At 44.1% G+C, this 22,097-nt stretch overlaps 1 protein-coding gene across 2 annotated transcripts in view; it reads right to left on the reverse strand.

The window, feature by feature from the left end:
* PIEZO2 (piezo type mechanosensitive ion channel component 2) overlaps positions 1-20,020 on the reverse strand; it is a 490,804-nt gene extending 470,784 nt beyond the window's left edge. For both annotated transcript variants that reach the window (XM_066247149.1, XM_066247150.1), the window contains exon 1: positions 19,731-20,020. In XM_066247149.1, the coding sequence (XP_066103246.1) occupies positions 19,731-19,794 (64 nt within the window). In that variant the 5' untranslated portion in view covers positions 19,795-20,020. The remainder of the gene's footprint in view (positions 1-19,730) is intronic.
* Positions 20,021-22,097: the final 2,077 nt, after the last annotated feature.

Consider the following 22,097-nt stretch of genomic DNA (forward strand, 5'->3'; position numbering starts at 1 on the left):
CACAGAAAAAAATTGGCTTAATATCCAGTAGGTAATTACGACATGTTTTCCATTCATTTTAATACATCACAGGAGATCTGTGATGAGACTTATGACCCTTAACATCTGTTCCTGGAAATTAACAGGATCCTACATTTGTAATATGCCTGCAGGCTCTGCTATGGAATTTACAACAAGGTTGTGTAAGACATTTGGTGAAATTGCAAATGCAGATTTAAACTTCAGGGCAATATTAAAACTTCATATCACTGATGATCATATAACTCATTCTTGCCTGCATTAGGAGTTGAGGTGAAATAGCATAGGCCACTGTCCTCAGGTACTAGAAACTTCTCTGACACACAGCTAAAAATGTTCTTCTTAGTAGGAATGTTGACATTTGTTATGTAAAAAAGTTCTTGACACACTCAAGGTATTTAAAATATCATTAAAACATTAAATTAAATTAAATTAACACAAAATTATTAGCTCCACTAATGTCTTTCACCTTACTACAAAAATTATTAATTTATTATAGAGGAGTACAGTCACATCGGTAGCATGTCTTTGAAGTTTTTTAATGAGCAAAGTATGATAGTATTTTACACCATTTTAGAATTCTCAATATTTGAAACAGCTTGCAACTATTACAAAAATCATTCATTCGTAATTCTTTCAAAATGTTTAAATAAAAAAAGCACAATTATTAAATCTATCCAACTAAGACATCCTTAAGTAAACCTTAAAAATATTCTTTGAAGCTTTCTTTAACACCTAATTGAATTAGAATCAGGTTGTAAAGGCAAAGGAAATTATACAATTCCAGTCATTTTTTTAATGAAATTACCTGAGTTATGGTATCACTTACATCTCAAATTGGAAATAGTTCATTGAATTCAAGTATCCCAAGAATTACAATCAGGTAGGAAAATTAAGATTTCCAAAATTTAAAATATAAGATGTTTTATGACTACTAATTTCAATGTTGGAAATTACAATAAGAAAAAAAAATAATCAAGAAATACAACTCAAACATTAAATACATGGCTGTGTTATTTAATAAGATATGAAAAAAAGTTCTATTTACTACATATTATATCAATACTGCTTAACACAGCAAACCTGAAATATTTCACTATTCAACAGCCTTCACCGACACCTACCATTATTTAAGTTGGATCTACCTCCTTTCCTACTCTTCCTGTCATTCACTAAAGTGATCACTTCAAAGAATTACAACTGGATTTAAAACATCACAAGCTTCTCAGAAAACCTACTTTACGGTCATGGATAGAAATATAATTGGTCTAATTTTTATCCTCATAAGTCACTTAATTTCCTTCCCCTGAAACTCTATCTTTCTAATTCCTAGTTAAAAACAAGCGTCCCCGGGAGGGAAACACATGAGCCCATAACACATTCCCTTGATGTCTTACCTAATCCCCAAAACTACAAATCACAGGAGCCAGAGCCACACTGCGGGCACAGTGTTCAGGAGACAGGCGGGGTGAGAGAGGTCCAGACACTTGGGAGGAGTAAGGAAGAGAAGTGAGAGAACATTCGGTTAGCCCTTAATTTGTTGGCACTGTGCTAGGCGCCTGATTTACATCCTTTCATTTAATCCTTCCTATTAGTTTTCAGATGGAGGTGATGTTTGTCATTTTTTTTCAGGTTGGGAAACAAGCTCAGAAAAGTTTGGCAACTTGAACTTGTCTTTATCTTATCATCAATGGGAGTTAGACAAAAGTTTGAAACCTGGTCTGATGAACTCGAATGCCCATACTTCTTCCTCTGCCCTCAACCAGCTAGAGAAGTCCCGGAAGCCCATGGAGGAGGAGACAGGAAAAGGAGGAAGGTGTGGAAGCAGTAGTTACTGAAGGGCAAGAGAGGGAATGGGAAGGTACTGAACTGTTTGGACCTGTGACATTTTTGCCTGGTGGATCAGCTTTACGGGGAAACCCTGTCACTCTAAGAGTCTCTATCCACTTTAAACCTGGTCTTGATGAGAGACATCCATACCTTGTATTTATGTAAATCACTTGTCAAATGGATACCTGACACTCTCTAGACTCAGAGAAAAATGTTGAAAACAAACCAAAACCAATGTTAATCAGTCTCATTCAAGGAACAATATAAAAAGAAGACAGAAGAACTGTGGTTGTTAAATGATGAGTGTGCTTACAAGCAACCGTAATTTAATTATTTTTGCTAGAAATACACACAAAAGAACGAGTGACTAAATGACAAAGACCTTTACTGAACACCTACCAGCTGACTGTTAGCACAAAAGCCAGGGCCTGGGGTCAGCACTGAGAACAGACACCTGCAAACATGACCTGCAGATCTCTCTCTTTTTAAAATTTTACTATATTTCTTGAGGTGACATTGGTTAATAAAATTATATAAGTTTCAAGTGCACAGTTCTGCGATACATTGTCTGTATACTGTATTGTGCGCCCACCACCCAAAGGCAAGCTTCTTATCTGTGTCCTTGTGTTGCTTAATTTTCATTGGAAAAAAAAATTAGGTAACCAAAACTATGTTTTATGATTTTATCGCGGATTGAGAGAGAAATGAAGTGCCAGTGATTCAGCCAGGAGTACACAGACGAAAAAGCCAAAAATGAGGATATTTAGAGAACTGAAGATTTTAAAAGTTGTCAGATTCCTCGAAAATAGCCAAAAAAAAGAAACCTAGAAAGCAATAATCTCAATAGTGATACAAATAAACAGAAGAAAACAGACATGAGTTCTCTCTGACACTGGAATAAACAAAAGCCAGTGCCTATTTTAAGATAGAGAAGTTTGGGCGTGTCACAAAAACAGTTTGGGGTTACTAAATTATTTGAGTGAATTCTGAGAAATGTATGATGGGAAAGGGCAATAAAAATTGGTCAAAATTAGAGATTAACCAAAAAAAAAGTGACTGAAAGAAACAAAGTCACGAAGGAACTATTAAAACCATACTTCAAATATGTCGTTTTAAAGAATATGCATTATCTGCATATTCAAATTTATTATATATTATTAAGGTGTGCAAAGATACTTTAAACAAAGTTTGTTTGACTGGCACACTGCATCCTCTTTGGAAGACCAGCATTCCATTTAAATATTCTTTTCAGAACTAGATCTAATATGCAAATCCAACTATGGATTATTGTTGGAATAAATAATATCTGAGATTATCTTCCTTCTAGGTAGTAACTTTGGAAACATATGTCCTTAAAGATAACGGCTCAAGATATTTTTTACATCCACTTAAAGAAATACCTTTGGAGCCTATGCCACCATCCCTTTTAAATGACCTTGATGGTGGGAAATTATTGCAAGTGGAGGATGGTTTCAATGTTTGAAAATAGCCCAAAGTAATGCTCAGCGGAGCCCAGTAGATGAGGTGGGAGCTGTCAGGCAATACCACCATGGGTCAAAATACAATGTGACTCTAAGGCAACAGCTAGAGTGATGATGCTTTAAAAAGCATTGCTAAAGAGGTTTGTGGTTGCTAATAAAAACTTCCAGGGAGCTGGAGGTTTCTGGAAAATACTGGCTCACCAGAAACAACCTCCCCTCCCCCCCCTTTTCCTTTTACTATCCCTTTTCCCATGGCCCTGTAACCTAATCTTTAATGTTTTCTCCTAAGGATGACCCACCAGAGGCTGTGTGCTACATACAGCAAGTCAGGCTGGCACTGGGATGGTGAGCCTGGCAATGACCTCTGGCCCAAGGACCCACAAGGGCCAGGATTAGCCCAGGGCGGGCAAGCTCCAATCTCTAGTTTGAATAAGTTGGAGGAGCCTGACCTGTGGTGGCGCAGTAGATAAAGCATCGACCTGGAAATGCTGAGGTCGCCGGTTCGAAACCCTGTGTTTGCCTGGTCAAGGCATATATGGGAGTTGATGCTTCCAGTTCCTTCCCCCCTTCTCTCTCTCTGTCTCTCTCTCCTCTCTCTCCCTCTCTGTCTCTCTCTCCTCTCTAAAAATAAATAAATAAAATTAAAAAAAGAATAAGTTGGAGGAAGAGCGGGGAGGCTCTTAGAGAAGAAAAGAACAGGAGGAAGAAGAGGAGGTGGAAGGTGGGGGGGGGAGTGGGACAGGAGAAAAGGAGGAAAGGACTGAGGAATAGAGGAAAAGAGTGGGGGGAGGGAAGAAGAAGAACAGGAGGAGAGGGGGCTCTGAAGTGCCGGAAGCTCGCTGGGGTGCATAGCTAGCTCACTTGCTCTGAAGCCAGGTGACAGCAGCAACTGTAAGCTGATACTCATTCTCTCCCTCATACACCTGCAGTTCTTGTGGGCCCTCTTTTTCCTTTGCTGAATGATACAGACTCGTCCAACTGAAATCTCATAAGGTCTAGAACAGCGGTTAAATATGTATTTTCCAATGGCTTTAGGCGCCCCCTGTGTTTTGGTCGTTCGACCCCCACCGGGGTTGCGACCCACAGGTTGAGAACCTCTGGTCTAGAATGTCATTGAAATGCTATATATTTTTTTTTTATAAAATGCAGTATTTGACTCAAATATCTTTTTTTCTGACTCAAATCTGGTTTATACAGTTCTATGCCCCTGAAATTTGGTTTGGTTTTCTTTACAGGCATGCCTAATCATAAACTATGAGTAGTAAAATTCCTTTATTTCTGCAAAGCTACACACAGCTCATTGTAAACGAGTTTTCCTCTCCTTTGGTGGTTCTGCTGGTTCCTGCCACCAGTGCTGTTTGTGCGGCCACGTCGGGAGCGAGTGACGAATCACAAAAGTATTAGAATCACCAAACCCGAGCTAGTCCCTCTCTCCTACATACCTGAAAAATCCTCAATGTAATACCTAACATGATTTTAAAAACTACTTTCCTTATCAGTTTCTAACACTTCTTTGAGGTCAAGTGTGAAATAATGTAAATAATGATGGTTATTAAGAGACCCGAACAATTTTTTTTAATTTTTTTTTATTTATTCCTTTTTGAGAGGAGAGGGAGAGACAGAGAGAGAGAGAGAGAGAGAGAGAGAAGGGGGGAGGAGCTGGAAGCATCAACTCCCATATGTGCCTTGACCAGGCAAGCCCAGGGTTTTGAACCAGCGACCTCAGCATTTCCAGGTCGATGCTTTATCCACTGCGCCACCACAGGTCAGGCCGGAGACCGGAACAATTTTGATGAAAATATTCTGGTGTGTTGGCTGAAAAGTAGTGCCTTATAGTCATATCATCGAATATTGACAAAATTATGTGAAGAAATATGACTGTGAAAATGGATGAAAATATTTCTTAGCCTTGAACACCTCATTTTCTAGATGATATACAGTGTGTCCGTAAAGTCATGGTGCACTTTTTTTAAATTATTATTATTATTTTTAAAGGCTTTATTTATTCAATTTTCAGAGAGGAGAGAGAGAGGGAGAAAGAGAGATAGAGACAAGGGGGAGGAGCAGGAAGCATCAACTCCCATATGTGCCTTGACCAGGCAAGCCCAGGGTTTCAAACTGGCGACCTCAGTGTTCCAGGCTGGCGCTTTATCCCACTGTGCCACCACAGGTCAGGCCATGCTGCACTTTTGACCGGTCACAGGAAAGCAATAAAAGATGACAGAAATGTGAAATCTGCACCAAATAAAGGAAAACCCTCCCAGTTTCTGTAGGATGATGTGGCAGCCTGTGCACATGTGCAGATGATGACGTAACACCGTGTATACAGCGGAGCAGCCCACGGCCATGCCAGTCCAGATGTGGACGGTACAGAGGAAAGTTCAGTGTGTTCTGTGGCTCGCTAAATTCGAATCCATGACCAAAGTACAACGTGAATATCGGCGCGTTTATAATCAAGCACCACCACATAGGAATAACATTACTCGGTGGGATAAGCAGTTGAAGGAAACCAGCAGTTTGGTGGAGAAACTCCATTCTAGTAGGCTATCAGTCAGTGACGAGTCTGTAGAGGCTATACGGGATAGCTACCTAAGGAGCCCTGAAAAATCTGTGCGTGAGCCCACATCGAACTGCACTGAATAGGTATAAAACTGGGAGAGTTTTCCTTTTATTTGGTGCAGATTTCACATTTCTATCATCTTTTGTTGCTTTCCTGTGACCGGTCAAAAGTGCACCATGACTTTATGGACACACTGTATTTTGAGGAGTAGAGTTTCTGTGACTTGGCAAAGTCACAGCTCGTTATCAAGAGGATTGAGATATGATCACGAGACCTCAGCCCAGGGGCCTCATACTGGTTGCCCATATTCTCCAGCAGGGGCACATGTCCAGTGGCAACGACAGAGCAGCCCGCTGCTGGCAGCCAGGTACAGTCTGGGAAATGCAGAGGGATGGAAGAAATGGCCAGAGCAGGCACTACTCAATTCTGCACATATCTATAACTCAATTCCATGGAACTCTGTTGCTAAATTATCAGCTTGTTAAGGTTCTGCATTCTTCCTCCTTTCCTGTACCTGTAGCCAAAACTGCTGCTCCAGCATATCTGACCATAACAGAAAAACAGATCGATTTGGGTGGTTCCAGGAGAGCTGAACACATTTTAAAAAATAATGTGCACTTCAAGGATGACGCTGTCCTCAAGCTTTACCGCTCTCAGATGATCTTTTTATCTATCACTGCAGAGCAAGTAAAAAGTACTGACTGCCATAATGACAAAATTCACACTTATGAAAGTCAAGAGAATGTAAATTGGACAGGTATGGATTTTAGGTTCAAAGACACAAAAACAAATACCTACCTATATGATGCTAGGCCTAACTCTACTTTCAAACCTCTGAGATATTAAAAAATATATTTAGTGCATGAATTCATTGATTAATCAATTGGAAAATATTTCTTCAGTATTCACTATGTGTTACAGCCTTTGCTGGACAGCTAAAATCTAATGATTGGACACAGTTTTGCAGTCTGAAAAACATACACATGTATGTATGTTGTATATATAAATAATTGTTCTTGGTATCCAAGGGGCATTGGTCCCAGGACACACACACACACACACACACACACACACACACACATACCACAATCCAAGGATGCTGAAGTTCCTTATACAAAATGGTATACTACTTTTATATAATCTATATACATCCTCCTATATACTTTTAATCATCTCTAGATTACTTAGAATACCTAATACAATGTAAATTTTATGATTGTATGTAAATAGTCGTTATACTCTATTGTTTAGGAAATAATGACAAAAAATAATTCTGTACATATTCAGTACAGATGCAACCATTGTAGCCTAACTATATAGTACACATCAGCAACAACATAACTGTTTTCAAACATTTTCAGTCCTGGGTTGGTTGAATCCACTGAAGGAGAACCTAGAGATAGAGAGGGCGGACTCTATCTGTTATATGGTGGGCAGTAATTTAGTGCTAGGTATATCAAGAATTGCATAAGGCCCCTGAATTTACAGATCTATGGAAGGGAAGAGGACAATCATATATTTAAGTACAAAACTGTGATAATATGAACCGAGTGTCAGGTGAACATATAGGAAACAGTTCATTTCTCTTGGAAAGGAGACTTAAAGACGGAAAGAATATGTCACATTGTTTCAAAGGTTAACAATGAACAACTGCACAGAGGCCTTTCAAAAACTCTGATTGAGGAAGCAGGAGGGACCAGACAGTCCTCATTTTACAACATTGGGACTCCAAAGTATCTGCCCATGAAACTAGGTTGCAACATATTAGTCAAAAACTAATAATGAGACCTAAGATTTATTGAGTATTTACCATGGGTCGGGAACCACACCAATCACTTTATAAGCAGTCATCTAAGCCTTGCAACAATCCTCTGAACTAGATACTATTATCATCAACTCATTTTACAGATGAAATCACTGAAAAGAGAGATGAAACAACTCCGTCACACAGCTAGTATGACAGGCCTACATCTGTACATAAGCATTCAGGCTTTAGAGTTGGGGCTCTTAATCAAAGCAGTATGTTTCCCCTAGAATGTCAGAAACCCTACTGATATAAATAAAGGAAGAAGGAAGAGAAAGAATCTTTGTGTCCTGTTTCCTGTGTATAGAGCTTACTAGCCCTAAGAAAGATATACTATTTTTGGTATTGGAACTCATCTTGGTAAGCCCTAAAATGCCCAATGATATTATGACCCCCTAAAAATATCCCTGGGATCTAGACCATACTTACCCTACACCCACCATTTAATAACTCTCTTCCCCATTCAATTAAATGTCCATTTTATCCTAACTATGTGATAGGAAGAAAATAAGCTATTTGAACTTATGCTAACATACAGATAGCAAATTGTCATCTTTCCACAAATATTTACATTTAATTGAAGAGACTTATTACTCAAAGACATGGGGTGGGGAAAGAAAAATGAATATGTAATTGGCAGCACAATGGGGTCTTCCTGAGGGGACCTAATCTGCTTTTCTGCAGTTAAGAGTAACTAGGGCTTTTCTCTGTATCAGTTATAATCTATCCTTACATCAGTCTAATAAGGCAAATGATTGTTGCCACTCCCACCTTCAATACCACACTCGACTATCAACCCAACAAGTTTCTATTCTTGTCCTGGTAATAAGTAAATTATGTACTTTATCCAGTTGAGAAGTGGCCCTTGTAGCCAGTTCTAAGCAAAATCATTCTGTTCTTCACAAGTTCTTTTAAAGTTTCTGGGTCTGTAAACTGGTTCAAGTCTGGGATTTATTGAGGAGCAATGACTCTTTGTGTTGCTAAGTCAAATCAGACTTTTGTTCACTTTATCTATTTCACTTCTAGGAACACTTCTAGGAAATCAGTCCACTTATTTCACTCTTAGGAACACCATGATCCACAAGCTAAATGCCATAGGTCTTTTGGAGTCAGACTATTCTCATTACTGCTTTGACTTCACTGTCTGTTATGGTAACACAACCATCTTGTTTTGGGCAATTAGGTAGACCAGTTGGTGGCCCCTGCCACCCAGGATCTAATGTTCCCATTGCATTTAAGGGATTCTAGTTTATTGGCATCAATTTCCACTGTAATTTCTGACCTACAGAGGAGAGCAAGCACAGAGTCAGGATACTGAAGCTCCCCTTACAAATGAATTTCTCACACTCGTGGTGAAAGGAGTGTCTTCTGGACCCTCCAAAGGTGGGTAAGAAGGTCTTACATGATAAATCCACTCTACCATTCAATCCCTAAGCCTTTAGATCCTTTCTTCTAGAGCAGTGGTAGTCAACCTGGTCCCTACCGCCCACTAGTGGGCATTCCAGCTTTCATGGTGGGCGGTAGCAGAGCAACCAGAGTATAAATAAAAAGATAGATTTAACTGCAGAAAGTTGTTTTATAAAGATTTGTTCTGCCAAACTTAGCAAAAATCCAACATAAAGTACTTGGTAAGTAATTATTATTATATGCTTTAACTTGCTGTCACTCTGCTTTATCAATTTTAAAAAGTAAAGTTACTTCCCTACTTTATAAATCACCATTACTTTGGAACCAGTGGGCGGTTAGAAAATTTTACTACTAACAGATACAAAAGTGGGCGGTAGGTATAAAAAGGTTGACTACCCCTGTTCTATAGCATAACAAAGCAATCTGACATTTTAAGTTTCTTTAGCATAGGTCACCTTTTGGTCCATGTTTCAGACAAACTGTTCAAGTCCCATCTAACCCTTAAGCTATAATAGTGAATCGAGAATCTCTGAATCTAACTTTATGGTTCTTCCACCATTTTCCATACATTTGTCTCTGTGTAAATCCGAGACTCATACAATTCTTCCAGCGTGCAGGGCACCTGCTCACGAATCACTCTGTATGTCACATTTAGGAGCTTGTTGGTAGTTGTGTGTAAGTACAAGTAAAGTGGGATGGGGGGTAGAAAAATCAGCAGTGTGAACAAAGCACATTAAGTTACCTTCATCCACAGGAGGCACTGGCTGATGTTGGTACGTTACTATCCATTCCCTCTTTCATTATCACTGCAACACTTTATCATTTCCCTTGTTTGTAGCTGAGCACATTACCAGCCAAAATAAAGCTGACATTTCTCAGCTTCCCTTGCAATTAGGTAGGTGAATTATATTATTAAATGCAGGCTAATGGGATATGAGCAGAAGTGATTCCTGTAACTTCCAGATTGTGTCCTTAGCGAGTAAGGAAGAAATATTCCTTTCGTATTTGCTCCCTCCATCTTTCAGCTTCACGAGGGCAGGGGAACAGGCTCTCAGGAATTCATTACAGAGATGAATGCCAGGCAGCAGAGCCATGCCAGCCACCTTGGGCAACCTCATGGAGCATAGTTAGCATACCAGCTTCGACTCACCTACAGCTTAACTAGCATGTGAGGGATATAACATTTATTTTATCTAAGTCACATTACTTTGAGAAATTTATACTGCAAAGAGAACTTGTGAAAAACAGGATTATCTTTGCTTAGAACTGGCTGCAATGGCCATCAATCAACTGAAGAAAATAATCTACTTGCTAGCAGGACAAGAAAACAAGCCACTTGGCCAGTGACAATAATTTCTGTCTTGACTGAGCGAAGGCTGGAATGTAACTGACCCTGAGAAAAGCCCCAAGTTGTCTTAACTGCAGAATAGATCCTGCAGGGATTTGAGCAGTAGAAAGCACATCTGGCTCAGAACACAGGGAGGAGGTAAAGAGGCCCAACAAGTAGGCTTGAGGTTTTCCAACACTGCAGGACACACAGGATGTGAACCAAGACAACTCTCGTGTTGGCCAAGGTGAAAGAGCACTGAGCTCACGGAGACGGCTGCAGGTGGAAGGCGAGATGCTTGGTGTTGGCAGAGTCAGATCTAATGAGGGGAGGGAGAAGGATGGAGACTTTAGAGTTGGACAAAGCACTTAGGGGAGATTCATCTGAGTGTGGGTGATAGAATAAGAAACAATGTTAGAGAACAGTTAAAGTCTTAACAAAATCTCTACCCCCATACATCCCCCAGATGTGAAATTGCGGCAAAAAAGTCAGAACTAAGCGCACAGATACAACAAATTCATTCCTTTGTTATAAAATATATTTAAATTTTTAAATTTTAAATATACAAAAATGTTTAAATATGCTCATCCATAATAACCTAGTTTAATTCATATTTGTACCAACCAATACAACAACAAAAAAGAGAATTCAAAAATAGCAGATTATTAATCGGAAAACATCACCACGCTATATGATAAAAAACAAGGCAAGCAAAATTGTATATTTTGAAGGAGCCTGGAAAAACATCTTTTAACTGGTACTATACGTACTTTAAAAAAAATACACCCAAAATTTTAAAAAAAAGTAAAATTGAATGTTATCAATCTTAAATTTTAAAAATCACTTAGTTAAATGTTCTGTGCCCATCAAATAATTATTGGACAGATCAAAAATTATGATGTTAAAAAAGCTGTATGTCTAATGGACTCTCTCTACAGATATTTATTTAATATGCGGCTACAAGTCTCCGCATCCTTCTTGATCCTGCCATGTCCTCACAGGCCTGAGAGGCCAGATGGAGGGTCTAGTGCAGGGGTTCCCAAACTATGGCCTGCGGGGCCGCATGTGGCCCCCTGAGGCCATTTATCCGGCCCCTGCCGCACTTCCGGAAGGGACAACCTCTTTCATTGGTGATCAGTGAGAGAAGCACATTGACTATCTCAATAGCCAAAAGCAGGCCCATAGTTCCCATTGAAATATTGGTCAGTTTGTTGATTTAAATTTACTTGTTCTTTATTTTAATTATTTATTTATTTTTAAATTATTTACTTATTTATTTTTACAGGGACAGAGAGAGAGAGTCAGGGAGAGGGATAGATAGGGATAGACAGACAGAAAAGAAGAGAGATGAGAAGCATCAATCATCAGTTTTTTCTTGCAACACCTTAGTTGTTCATTGATTGCTTTCTCATATGTGCCTTGACCATGGGCCTTCAGCAGACTGAGTCCCCTTGCTTGAGCCAGTGACCTTGGGTCCAAGCTGGTGAGCTTTGCTCAAACTTAGATGAGCCTGCGCTCAAGCTGGTGACCTCAGGGTCTCGAACCTGGGTCCTCTGCATCCCAGTCCGATGCTCTATCCACTGCGCCACAGCCTGGTCAGGCTTGTTCTTTATTTTAAATATTGTAGTTGTTCCCGTTTTGGTTTTTTACTTTAAAATAAGATATGTGCAGTGTGCATAGGGATTTGTTCATAGTTTTTTTATAGTCCGGCCCTCCAACGGTCTGAGGGACAGTGAACTGGCCCCCTGTGTAAAAAGTTTGGGGACCCCTGCTCTAGTGAATGTGATAAGCCTCATATAGGTTTGTCTCTCATGGCCATTTTCCAGACAGCTCTGCATGTACCCTCAATTCAATGAGATGTTTGCTTTATTTTGTTTATTCATTCCCTGCCCACAAAGCAACTGTTTAAATCTACAAATCTTACAAATTTAATGTTTCACATTATATGTTGTTTTTAATCAATCGCTCATATATATCTAGGTGTGCTTACATGATTTTAAGTTCTCCTGGAAATTTATGGGAAAAATAGTATATTTTTTGTTACTGTGTCACTTCATATGTAATTAACCATTAGTAGCATAAGCTTTAAAAGGAAAATGTCATGTGAAAATAAGTAGATAAATAAATAAAATCATATTAAATAAAATTTAGTCGTCATGAGGTTCCCAGGAACGTCTACTCTTCCTCTTCCCCAAAGCGGCCAGAGGTGACCTCTGAAAACGGGTCACCATGTACCCGATGCAGAAAATCATGCAAATCAAGAGGTTCAAATCTTTGTGTTCACTTTAAGAACATGTGTGAAACTTCCTAGGCCATCAAGGGTATGCATGTTTGAAAAGCCACCAAGTATCTGAAGGATGTCACTTTTCAGAAGCAGTGTGGATCACTCTATTGTTACGATAGTGAAGTCAGTAGGGGTGCCTAGGCCAAACTGTGGGGCTGCATACAGGGTCAACGGCCCAAAAGGAGTGCTGAATTTTTTCTGCACACACTGCAAAATGCAGAGAGTAATACTGAACTGGAGGGTTTAGCTGTAGATTATCTGGTCATTGAGCACATCCAGGGGAACAAAGCTCCCAAGATGCAGCGCAGAACTTCCAGAGCTCACAGGCACGTTGCCCCTCACATGAGCTCTCTCTGCCACACGGAGATGATCCTCTCTGAAAAACAGCAGACTGTTCCTAAACTAGAAGAGGAGGCTGCACAGAAAAAAAAAAAAAAAAAAAAAAAAAAAAAATAAATATATATATATATATAAATATATATATATATATATATATATATAAAAGAAACTAAAGAAACAAAAACATATGGCCTAGGAATGAGTTCAGCATAAAAGAAATACTAATAGAAGTAAAAGCCTGTACAATTAGCTGGGGAGCGTTCCTGATGTGCTAAGGTTATGGGATCAGGTTGTGGGTTCGATTGCCACAACTAGGTGGAGCCAAAAGACCCTGTGTGTGTGTGTCTCCCTTCCTCTCTCTCTGATCAATTTAACAAAAAGTAAAGCCAGAAAAAAATCTGTGAAGATTATGATATAATGTCAGAAAGAGGAAAGTGAACACTGGCAACATAGTTCTGTGGAATATATATATATTATTATATATATTATTTATTATTTATATTATTATTATATATAATATATAATATATATTGTATAATATATATATATTTTTTTTTACAGAGACAGAGAGAGTCAGATAGATAGATAGATAGATAGGGACAGACAGGAATGGAGAGAGATGAGAAGCATCAATCATCAATTTTTCGTTGTGACACCTTGGTTGTTCATTGATTGCTTTCTCAAATGTGCCTTGACTACGGGCCTTCAGCAGATCGAGTAACCCCTTGCTCAAGCCTGCGACCTTGGGTCCAAGCTGGTGAGCTCTGCTCAAACAGATGAGCCCGCCCTCAAGCTGGCGACCCCATCTGGGTCTTGACGCTGGGACCTCCGTGTCCCAGTCTGACGCTCTAACCACTGCGCCACTGCCTGGTCAAGCGACAATATATTATTTAACTAGAAGGCAACTGCAGTTATATAGGATATTGAGTAAAACTAGTAAAGAAAAAAATTCCTGATAATTAAAAATCCTCCTGCCACACATACAATTTTCAATAGAATATTTGTCTCTAGAAAGTTTCTAAATTGCTTTCATATAAATCCCACAAATCATATCAGTCTCCTCATGATTCATGTAACTGGCTGTTAGTCTGTTAATTTCTACTAACACATTCCTCAAGCATCCTTGCTCTTCCACTCATCTTCACAACTGCAATTATAATGCCCGCTGTTTGAGCACCAGCAGAGCGTCAGGCGTTATATAAGGCATGTAGTGCACACTATTTCACCACCACCTAGAAAATGTCAGTCTCTCTAATGTACAGAAAGAAAAGAGAAACAACAAAAACAATTCTGGGATCACACAGTAAAGGGCAGAGCCTGGATGCGAACAGAGGCCTCTTAAATCACCAAGTCACAAGGTAAAATTTGTATGCAAAAAAGTTTAAATACGCTCATCTATAATGCCCTAGTTTAATGCATATGTGTACCTACAAAGACGGCAAAATTTTTTTCAAAAATAGATTATTAATCACAAAGCATCACCATCCTATATGATAAAAACAAGGCAAACAAAAATTGTATATTCTATAGGATCTTACCCTCAAAATCCCGCTTCCCTCTGGATCTGTGCCAGCACACGCTGCCTAGAAAGCAACACGTCCATGACAGGACAGAACATGGCTCCATCTCACGCTGCTCAGGTGGCAAAATGATTATGCCCGTTTCTGTTTATGAACTATTTTCTTTTAAAGTTAAACTACAAATTTCTAATTCTTTTTTAAATTTTTTTTTGTATTTTTTTTTCTGAGGCTGGAAACGGAGATAGACAGTCAGACAGACTCCCGCATGCGCCCGACCGGGATCCACCTGGCACGCCCACCAGGGGCGACGCTCTGCCCACCAGGGGGCGATGCTCTGCCCCTCCGGGGCATCGCTCTGCGGTGACCATCTTTGCTCCAATGGAGCCTCGGCTGCGGGAGGGGAAGAAAGAGACAGAGAGGAAGGAGAGGGGGAGGGGTGGAGAAGCAAATGGGCGCTTCTCCTATGTGCCCTGGCCCGGAATCGAACCTGGGTCCCCTGCACGCCAGACCGACGCTCTACCGCTGAGCCAACCGGCCAGGGCCTCTTTTTTTAATTTACTTCAAGTGGTAAATATACTCTCCCCATATAAGCCAGGAAGATGTGACAAGAGAAGAAAATGACTTTAAGCACCACGAACATGCCCTCAGGGACGGCAAGCTCCTAGGCCCCAGAGCCAAGGCAGAGGCTGGTGAGACTCTGTCCTCCGATCATGCTCTATTTCTAACTCTTGGGGTGTGTGTATGACTTCAAAATGGCAGGCGCTACATAGAGGGAAACAGATTGTACAACAGAGAGAAAATGATGTTTACATAGCCTTATCCATACATATTTTAAAAGTGATTCCATGTTTTTGCTCAAATTTTAATCCATTTCTAAAGGGAATTTTAGAGATTCTTCTTGGATTTACACTATCATCCAAGTGTGACTTTTTTTTTTCCTCAAAGTACTATTTAGTTGACTGTGAATTACATTCTCCTGTTGTGTTCTGTTCTTTCCTAAATTCTGGTCACTTCATTTAGGGGGAAATAGAAGCTATTGATGCCACCTGTCCCTCCTGGACCAATCTGTTCCATCCAAGCCAGGCTCTCCTCCCCTTCCCTAGAAGACATTAAGGCAGGGGTCCCCAAACTTTTTACACAGGGGGTCAGTTCACTATCCCTCAGACCGTTGGAGGGCCGGACTATAAAAAAAACTATGAACAAATTCCTATGCACACTGCGCATATCTTATTTTAAAGTAAAAAAACAAAACGGGAACAAATACAATATTTAAAATAAAGAACAAGTAAATTTAAATCAACAAACTGACCAATATTTCAATGGGAACTATGCTCCTCTCACTGACCACCAATGAAAGAGGTGCCCTTCCAGAAGTGCGGCGGGGGCCGGATAAATGGCCTCAGGGGGCCGCATGTGGCCCACGGGGGCCGTAGTTTGGGGACCCCTGCATTAAGGGAACTCCAAGCAACACTAGGCAAGATGAAATGAATGGGTTAGGAACAGGTAAATAAAAGTACTCCAATCCATTCCCAGAAATAGGCTCACTTAAAGATGGGTGGGACAGTGGAATTACGCTAAAAGAAAGTAAATGTAAAAGTTTTTCTAAAATGCTAAATAATGATCAGTTATTATTACAATGATTAAAGATTGCATGATATTATGAAAAGTTTTATATATATTTTTTTCATGTATTAGATGAAGGAAAAATGTCAGAATGGCTACCCAGTAGTCATAAATAATTTAGGAGATCTTTAAAATGTTTCCCTTTTTATTGATATAGAAAAATCTGACACTGGATGTTCATTTTGAATGGCAAATGACATGTTATATTATATTATGGTTTTGCCAGGCTTTTAATACTCAAGAGCCCCATAACACCTGCATGATAAAAGCCTACAGTCATTTATCATGTTTCTGTAAATTTTCTTCTGCAAGGAAAAAAAAGAGAAGAAATCTTAAGCATCAGATTAAACAAAATAGCGGTTAATTTTTAACATCCATCATTAGGTGCAAAGGCCAGAGCATCTGAGTGCAGAAAATTTTCAACAATGATGTTAGACAAATGGGTTTAAAGTGAAATACATAAGCTTCTTCAAAGTGTCGGCTTTGAAGGCTGCCTTGCCCAGATATAAAAATAGATAGTTAAAACGTAAAAATCGATTCTGATGGCAAACAGATCGCTGCACTCTCCATGCCCAGGATATTAGGAAAACCTGAATATTTGATTTAGTAGCACCTGGGGAGTAGGCAGCCTTGAAAACCCTCCAATAACCTTGAAAATATCCACTTCCTCTATAAATGAATGCACCAATGAGGCCACCTACCCAGCCCCCTTTTGTCCCTTCAAGTACGATGATTAGAAGGAGCCATTGATCACGGTTAAGTGGTTGTCTTTCCTAAGCAGCAACCAAGGAATGAGGAGGTGGGTGTGCGGGGACAGGGCCTCTGGGCTTCCTAGGAGCCCTCCTCTCTTACAGTCAGGGAGTCACGGAGGAAAGTTCCGGGTCTCTGTCCTGCACCTCTCCCTAGGTTAACTTTCCACGAGACGGGTGGTGCAGAGCAACTGGCTCTAGACCCAGCAGGGGCCCTCCACTGCCTAGGAGCCTGGAGACGGCAGGTCAACCATCACAGCGCGGGCGCGCACGCACGCACACACACCGCAGGCACGCACACACGCAAAGTCAGGTTAGTTTCTTTGCGCCCCAAAGACGCCTGGGAATCCAGAGAAATATGTTGGAAAGGACAGAGGGCTGAGGACCGTCCAGGCCGGGCTGACTCCACCCGTCCAGGAAGCCAGGAAGCAGGACGGCAGGCGGATGGGTCTGTCATCTCTGAGTCCCTGAAAGCAGATCCAGGAAGGTGGAGACCGCGCAGCGCACGTGCGCGTCCCAGTGCTGAGCAGGACTACTTCTGGGCCCCCAGCCTACCAGCGAACTGCTGGGGGCTCACAGGGTCCCTAGAGGAAGCCCGGGAGGGAGGGGGCAGAGGCCGGACCGAGTCGGGACCACATTTGCGGGACAGTGGTGACTGATCCGCCCAGAGGCCCCGGGAGCCTTCCTCAGGGCTCTCTGAGGCCGCCTGCTCAAGCCTCGCGCCCCGGGGCGCCGGAGTCGGGAGTGCGGCACCCCCAGTCCTCTGGAGGGCAGAGTTCCGCAGTCCTGCTGAAGTGAAGGGCTTTGCGGTGTAGACCACCGACCATTAGTCAAAATTACAGTACCCCAAAACCAAACCAGCGGTTCCGGAGCATCGGGGGCAGACGAGGTGCAAGGGCCTAAGCTCGGGGAGAGGTGGCTGGCAGTCAGCGGGTAAATCCGTCTGTTCTTTCACTCCACTAGACGTGCGAGTGACGGAGTGGACCCAGGGGGCAGCAGGTAACGAACGGTCAGACTGACTCTTCCGACTGTCCCCACTAGCTGCGACCGGGTGAAGAAGGGAGGGTAAGGGGAGGAACAGGAGGGAGGAGGCGGTGGGAGCAGGTGAGGCGGGATGAAGGGGCAGCGGAGATGGGACGAGGGTGTCTTTATGACTCTAGTGACATCACCCAGGGGTCCTCCCCTGTTGGCACGGATGACCACACACCGGCCTCCCACCGAAAGCCCCTTGTTAACTTGGACACTGGCTTCCATTCGGCGTGTGTTCAATGTGCCAGGCGCTTCAGACACACAGACGGTCCCTAGACCAGGCCACGACGTGCGTGTAGCCAATCAGAAGTAGTCAGGCCCTGTTTTCCCCAACTGCTTCCCAAAGCCTTTTTTTCTTCGAACTTAAATCAGCTGGCAGAGAGGTTCTCTTCAGCTTCCTGGAAGATGCACTCTTCATCTACACGGGTGATTTTTAAAGGCAAAGATCCCTGCAAACTGGTTTTGCCCGGAAACTGAAAGGACGCCCCAGAGGCCAAGGCCAGCAGCAGATACGCGCCAGCCCCTCCGGCTCTGCGCGCCCCCCGGCGACGCCACTGACTATTCCCGATCGAAAAGCCGTCTCGGGTTTTCCGCGGGTTCCTCTGGAGTCCCCCAAACACTCCACTCACTCACTCAGCGTTTTAATTCCGACGACTAAATCCTCCAGGTAGCGGAGATCGACCCTCACGAAAAAACGATAGAACCCTTCCTTCCATTGGTCATTTTGCACACAGAAAACAACACAGGTGTGATGCTGAGTCCTCAACATCTGGCGAATGCAAAAAGGTGGCTTTTTCTGAGAAGGCCACGTTCTCTTTATAAATGTAATTGCTATTTAGTAAAAAAGGTTCTGTTTTCTAGATCTCCCGAGGAAAAGGGAAAGTAAGGCGCTGTCAGTCATTCTTAGGAGCGAGAACCAATCTCAGAGGCCCCGTCTCCCGGAGGAGAAGCACAGCCTCGCTCCAAGCGCGCCGCCAGGGTCGTTGGACCTGACACCACGTTGTTGCAACACTGCCAGCCCTAGAGAAAGAGGGAAATTCTTGACTGAGAGTCCACGAGGCTCTCGCCTGGCCCTCCAATAACCCTTGCCGGTCCCAGAAAGAGGCAGTCCCGCCGTTGAAACCTTTAAAAACCTGGAAGAGCAGGAGCCTGTCAGGCGAGACTGGGTCTGTGTCCGCACCCATCACTTTCCTAGTAGGGGCTTAGGTGGAAGTAAAGCACAGTAAGCCACTCCAGGGCACTGTTTCCCTGTACGTCTTCCGTCACAATTCTGGAATTTGGGGGAGAGATGGCCTCGATACCTTCTGCGTGCGCCCTGTGTTATGTGCGTCCGGGGACAGGGGGAGGAGGGGACTCGAGTACAATTCTGCACGGCACCTGGGAAGGGGGGTCTACCGCCGCCTTCCAGCCAGGCTGCATTCTTTGTGCACCAGTCAGCACTCCACGAAGGAAATTCCACTTGTGACTAAATCCAACACAGTCTCCAGCACATGCCTCCCGGGTCTCCCGGGCTCGGCAGCGGGGCCGTTACGTGAGCCCCACATCGGGAGCCCCAGCGCGGGAAGTGAGAGGGCCAGGCTGGTTCCCGCTCCCGACGCCTTGGGCATCTGACGCTGCCGACGCCGGGACCCCAGCGCGGTTCCCGAACCGAGTCCCGGGAGTACCCAAGTCCGTCACTTCGGACTGCTCGGAAGCCCGCCCGCACCCCTAGGCGCCCCCTCAGCCGCCCAAGTCACCTCGGTGAGCGGAGCGCACTCACCTACTGCCAGGCAGATGGGGAGCAGCAGCCTGAAGATGAGCCCGCACACCACTTCCGAGGCCATCACGACAGTCCCGCGGCGGGGCGCAGAGGGGCGTGGCTCAGGGGTCCCTAGAACCGGGGTGCCAGGCCCATGCCCGCCTAGCGCCTCGCGGCCGCGCGCAGCCGCCCGGGCATCGCCTCGGCAGGGGCCGCCGCGCCGTCCGCCCCGAGGGCGCACTCAGCAGGCTCCCGGCCAACCCTCACGGGTCTCGGCGTAGCCCCTCGCCAGCTGTCCGACCGCCCCCGGCCGGCCCATGAAGTGCAGTCTCCCCGATCGAGCGGCAGGCAGCGGCTTCTTCAGCGGGCGGCTGGGACCCGCGCCCCGCGCGGAGGCACCCTGGTAGGGTCCCGGGAGGCGGCGCGGCGAGGGAAGGGGGAGAGGACGGGCTGTACTTCTCCCTGGTGCTCAGGGCGTCGCTCAGGAGCGTCAGGGGAATTTTCTCGGCGGAACCTCCTCCGATGCCGACGTGCTTCGGCCGCCGGGCCGGGCCCTGTGCCCACGCAGCGCGCTGCGCGACCCCCGGCAGGGCCCTTGGAGCTGCCCGCGGGCCCGAGCGCCGCGCTCCGGCGGATCCCCGGCGGCGGTGCGGCTCAGCCTCTGTGCCTCCCAGTTTCGGGCGGGAGGCACCCGTGCGGGAGCTGCCGGACGCACAGAACCATCCCTCTGTCACCAGAAAAGAACTGTGCGAGCGTGGGCAGAAATCGAGACAAAAGCTCGCAAGGAGGTCAGACTCCAACTCCCTCCTCCACGGTCTCAATTGAAAAAATAGAAATAAAAACTCAGCGCCGCCCAGATGCCAGCGCGACCCCCGCCCACGGCGGTGCAGCCTCGCTCGGGCAGCGCAGCCTCCGCTCCGCTCCGCTCCGCAGCGGGCGCGCACTTCTCCACCTTCAATGAAACTTTCGAGCACTCTCCCGGGGACGGGCGTGCCCCGCGGCCAATGGGACGGCGCCGCCGGAGCCGGCGCGCCAGAGGCCCGCCCCTGCCAGGCTCCCGAGGCGGGCGCAGTCCCGGGGCGCGGAGGGCGAGCCTCCGAGCGTGCAGGGGCGGTGCAGGGAGAGGCCCAGGCTCCCCAGTCCCGTGGACTTGACGCTTTCGCTCGCCCCTGCTCCGCGCCCTCGACGGCTGCTGCGTCCCGCAGACCCGTGGCTCTGCCAGGTCCTGTCACTGTGCTGACACAGAAGGCACGCGTTCTGGCATCCTCTCCTCGAGGCGCGTTTCTGAGCTTACCCAAACACAGGGAACCGTTTAATGCTCAATGAAAAATGCACAGGAGCAACTCTAGAGCAGTCGGGAGCTTGAACAACTTTGTGGGATTGTCACTCGTGCTAGAACCATACTTACCCACTTGTATTGATTAAGAAGAATAGAACCAGACCAGTGATCCTGTCCTTCTTTAACCTTGTGTCAAGTTTTAACTCTGAATGGACTCTGGGAAACCCTGGTTCTCTCCAAGAATAAGCATCAGTGTTCATATGTGCATCCACTTTGGACATTTGAGAAAATCTTGTTTTGCCTCGAGTTGTTTTGTTGTTTGTCATGGCTCTGGGAAAAAAGCATATACATCAGGGGTCCCCAAACTACGGCTGGAGGGCCACATGCGGCCCCCTAAGGCCATTTATCCGGCCCCCGCCACACTTCCGGAAAGGGCACGTCTTTCATTGGTGGTCAGTGAGAGGAGCATAGTTCCCATTGAAATACTGGTCAGTTTGTTGATTTAAATTTACTTGTTCTTTATTTTAAATATTGTATTCGTTCCCATTTTGTTTTTTTACTTTAAAATAAGATATGTGCAGTGTGCGTAGTGATTTGTTCATAGTTTTTTTATATAGTCTGGCCCTGCAATGGTCTGAGGGACAGTGAACTGGCCCCCTGTGTAAAAAGTTTGGGGACCCCTGATATACATAGTTCCCCATTTCTCCTAATAACTCTCTCTCTCTCTCTCTCTCTCGTTTTCAATTCTTGTTCACTAGGTAAAATATAGAGATATCTAGTTCTAGCGGAAAGAGTTTAATGAGTCCCTTATTTCACAATTATCCAAGTGTGTGGGAGGTGTGCTGAAGCATAGGTGGGGGCCTCAGGACCAGAACTCAGAACTCAAATGATGCTTGCAATCTGTACAGAAGACCATTCAGAACTGGTATTTGCATCAAGAGAACAGAAGAAAGAATTTGACTTCCATTCTGCACCAGCATTCTGGGCTTGTAATGGTCTGCAATGACGCAAAAGTCTGGGGATAAACAGTATGCAAACATTGATTCTGTCAACCCATAGTCATTGGTGTCAATTCAACACCAACAGAAATCCCCAATTAGGGGTGCAGT

This window comes from Saccopteryx bilineata, chromosome 11 (assembly GCF_036850765.1).
Source record: "Saccopteryx bilineata isolate mSacBil1 chromosome 11, mSacBil1_pri_phased_curated, whole genome shotgun sequence".
NCBI classification, from domain to species: Eukaryota; Metazoa; Chordata; class Mammalia; order Chiroptera; family Emballonuridae; genus Saccopteryx; species Saccopteryx bilineata.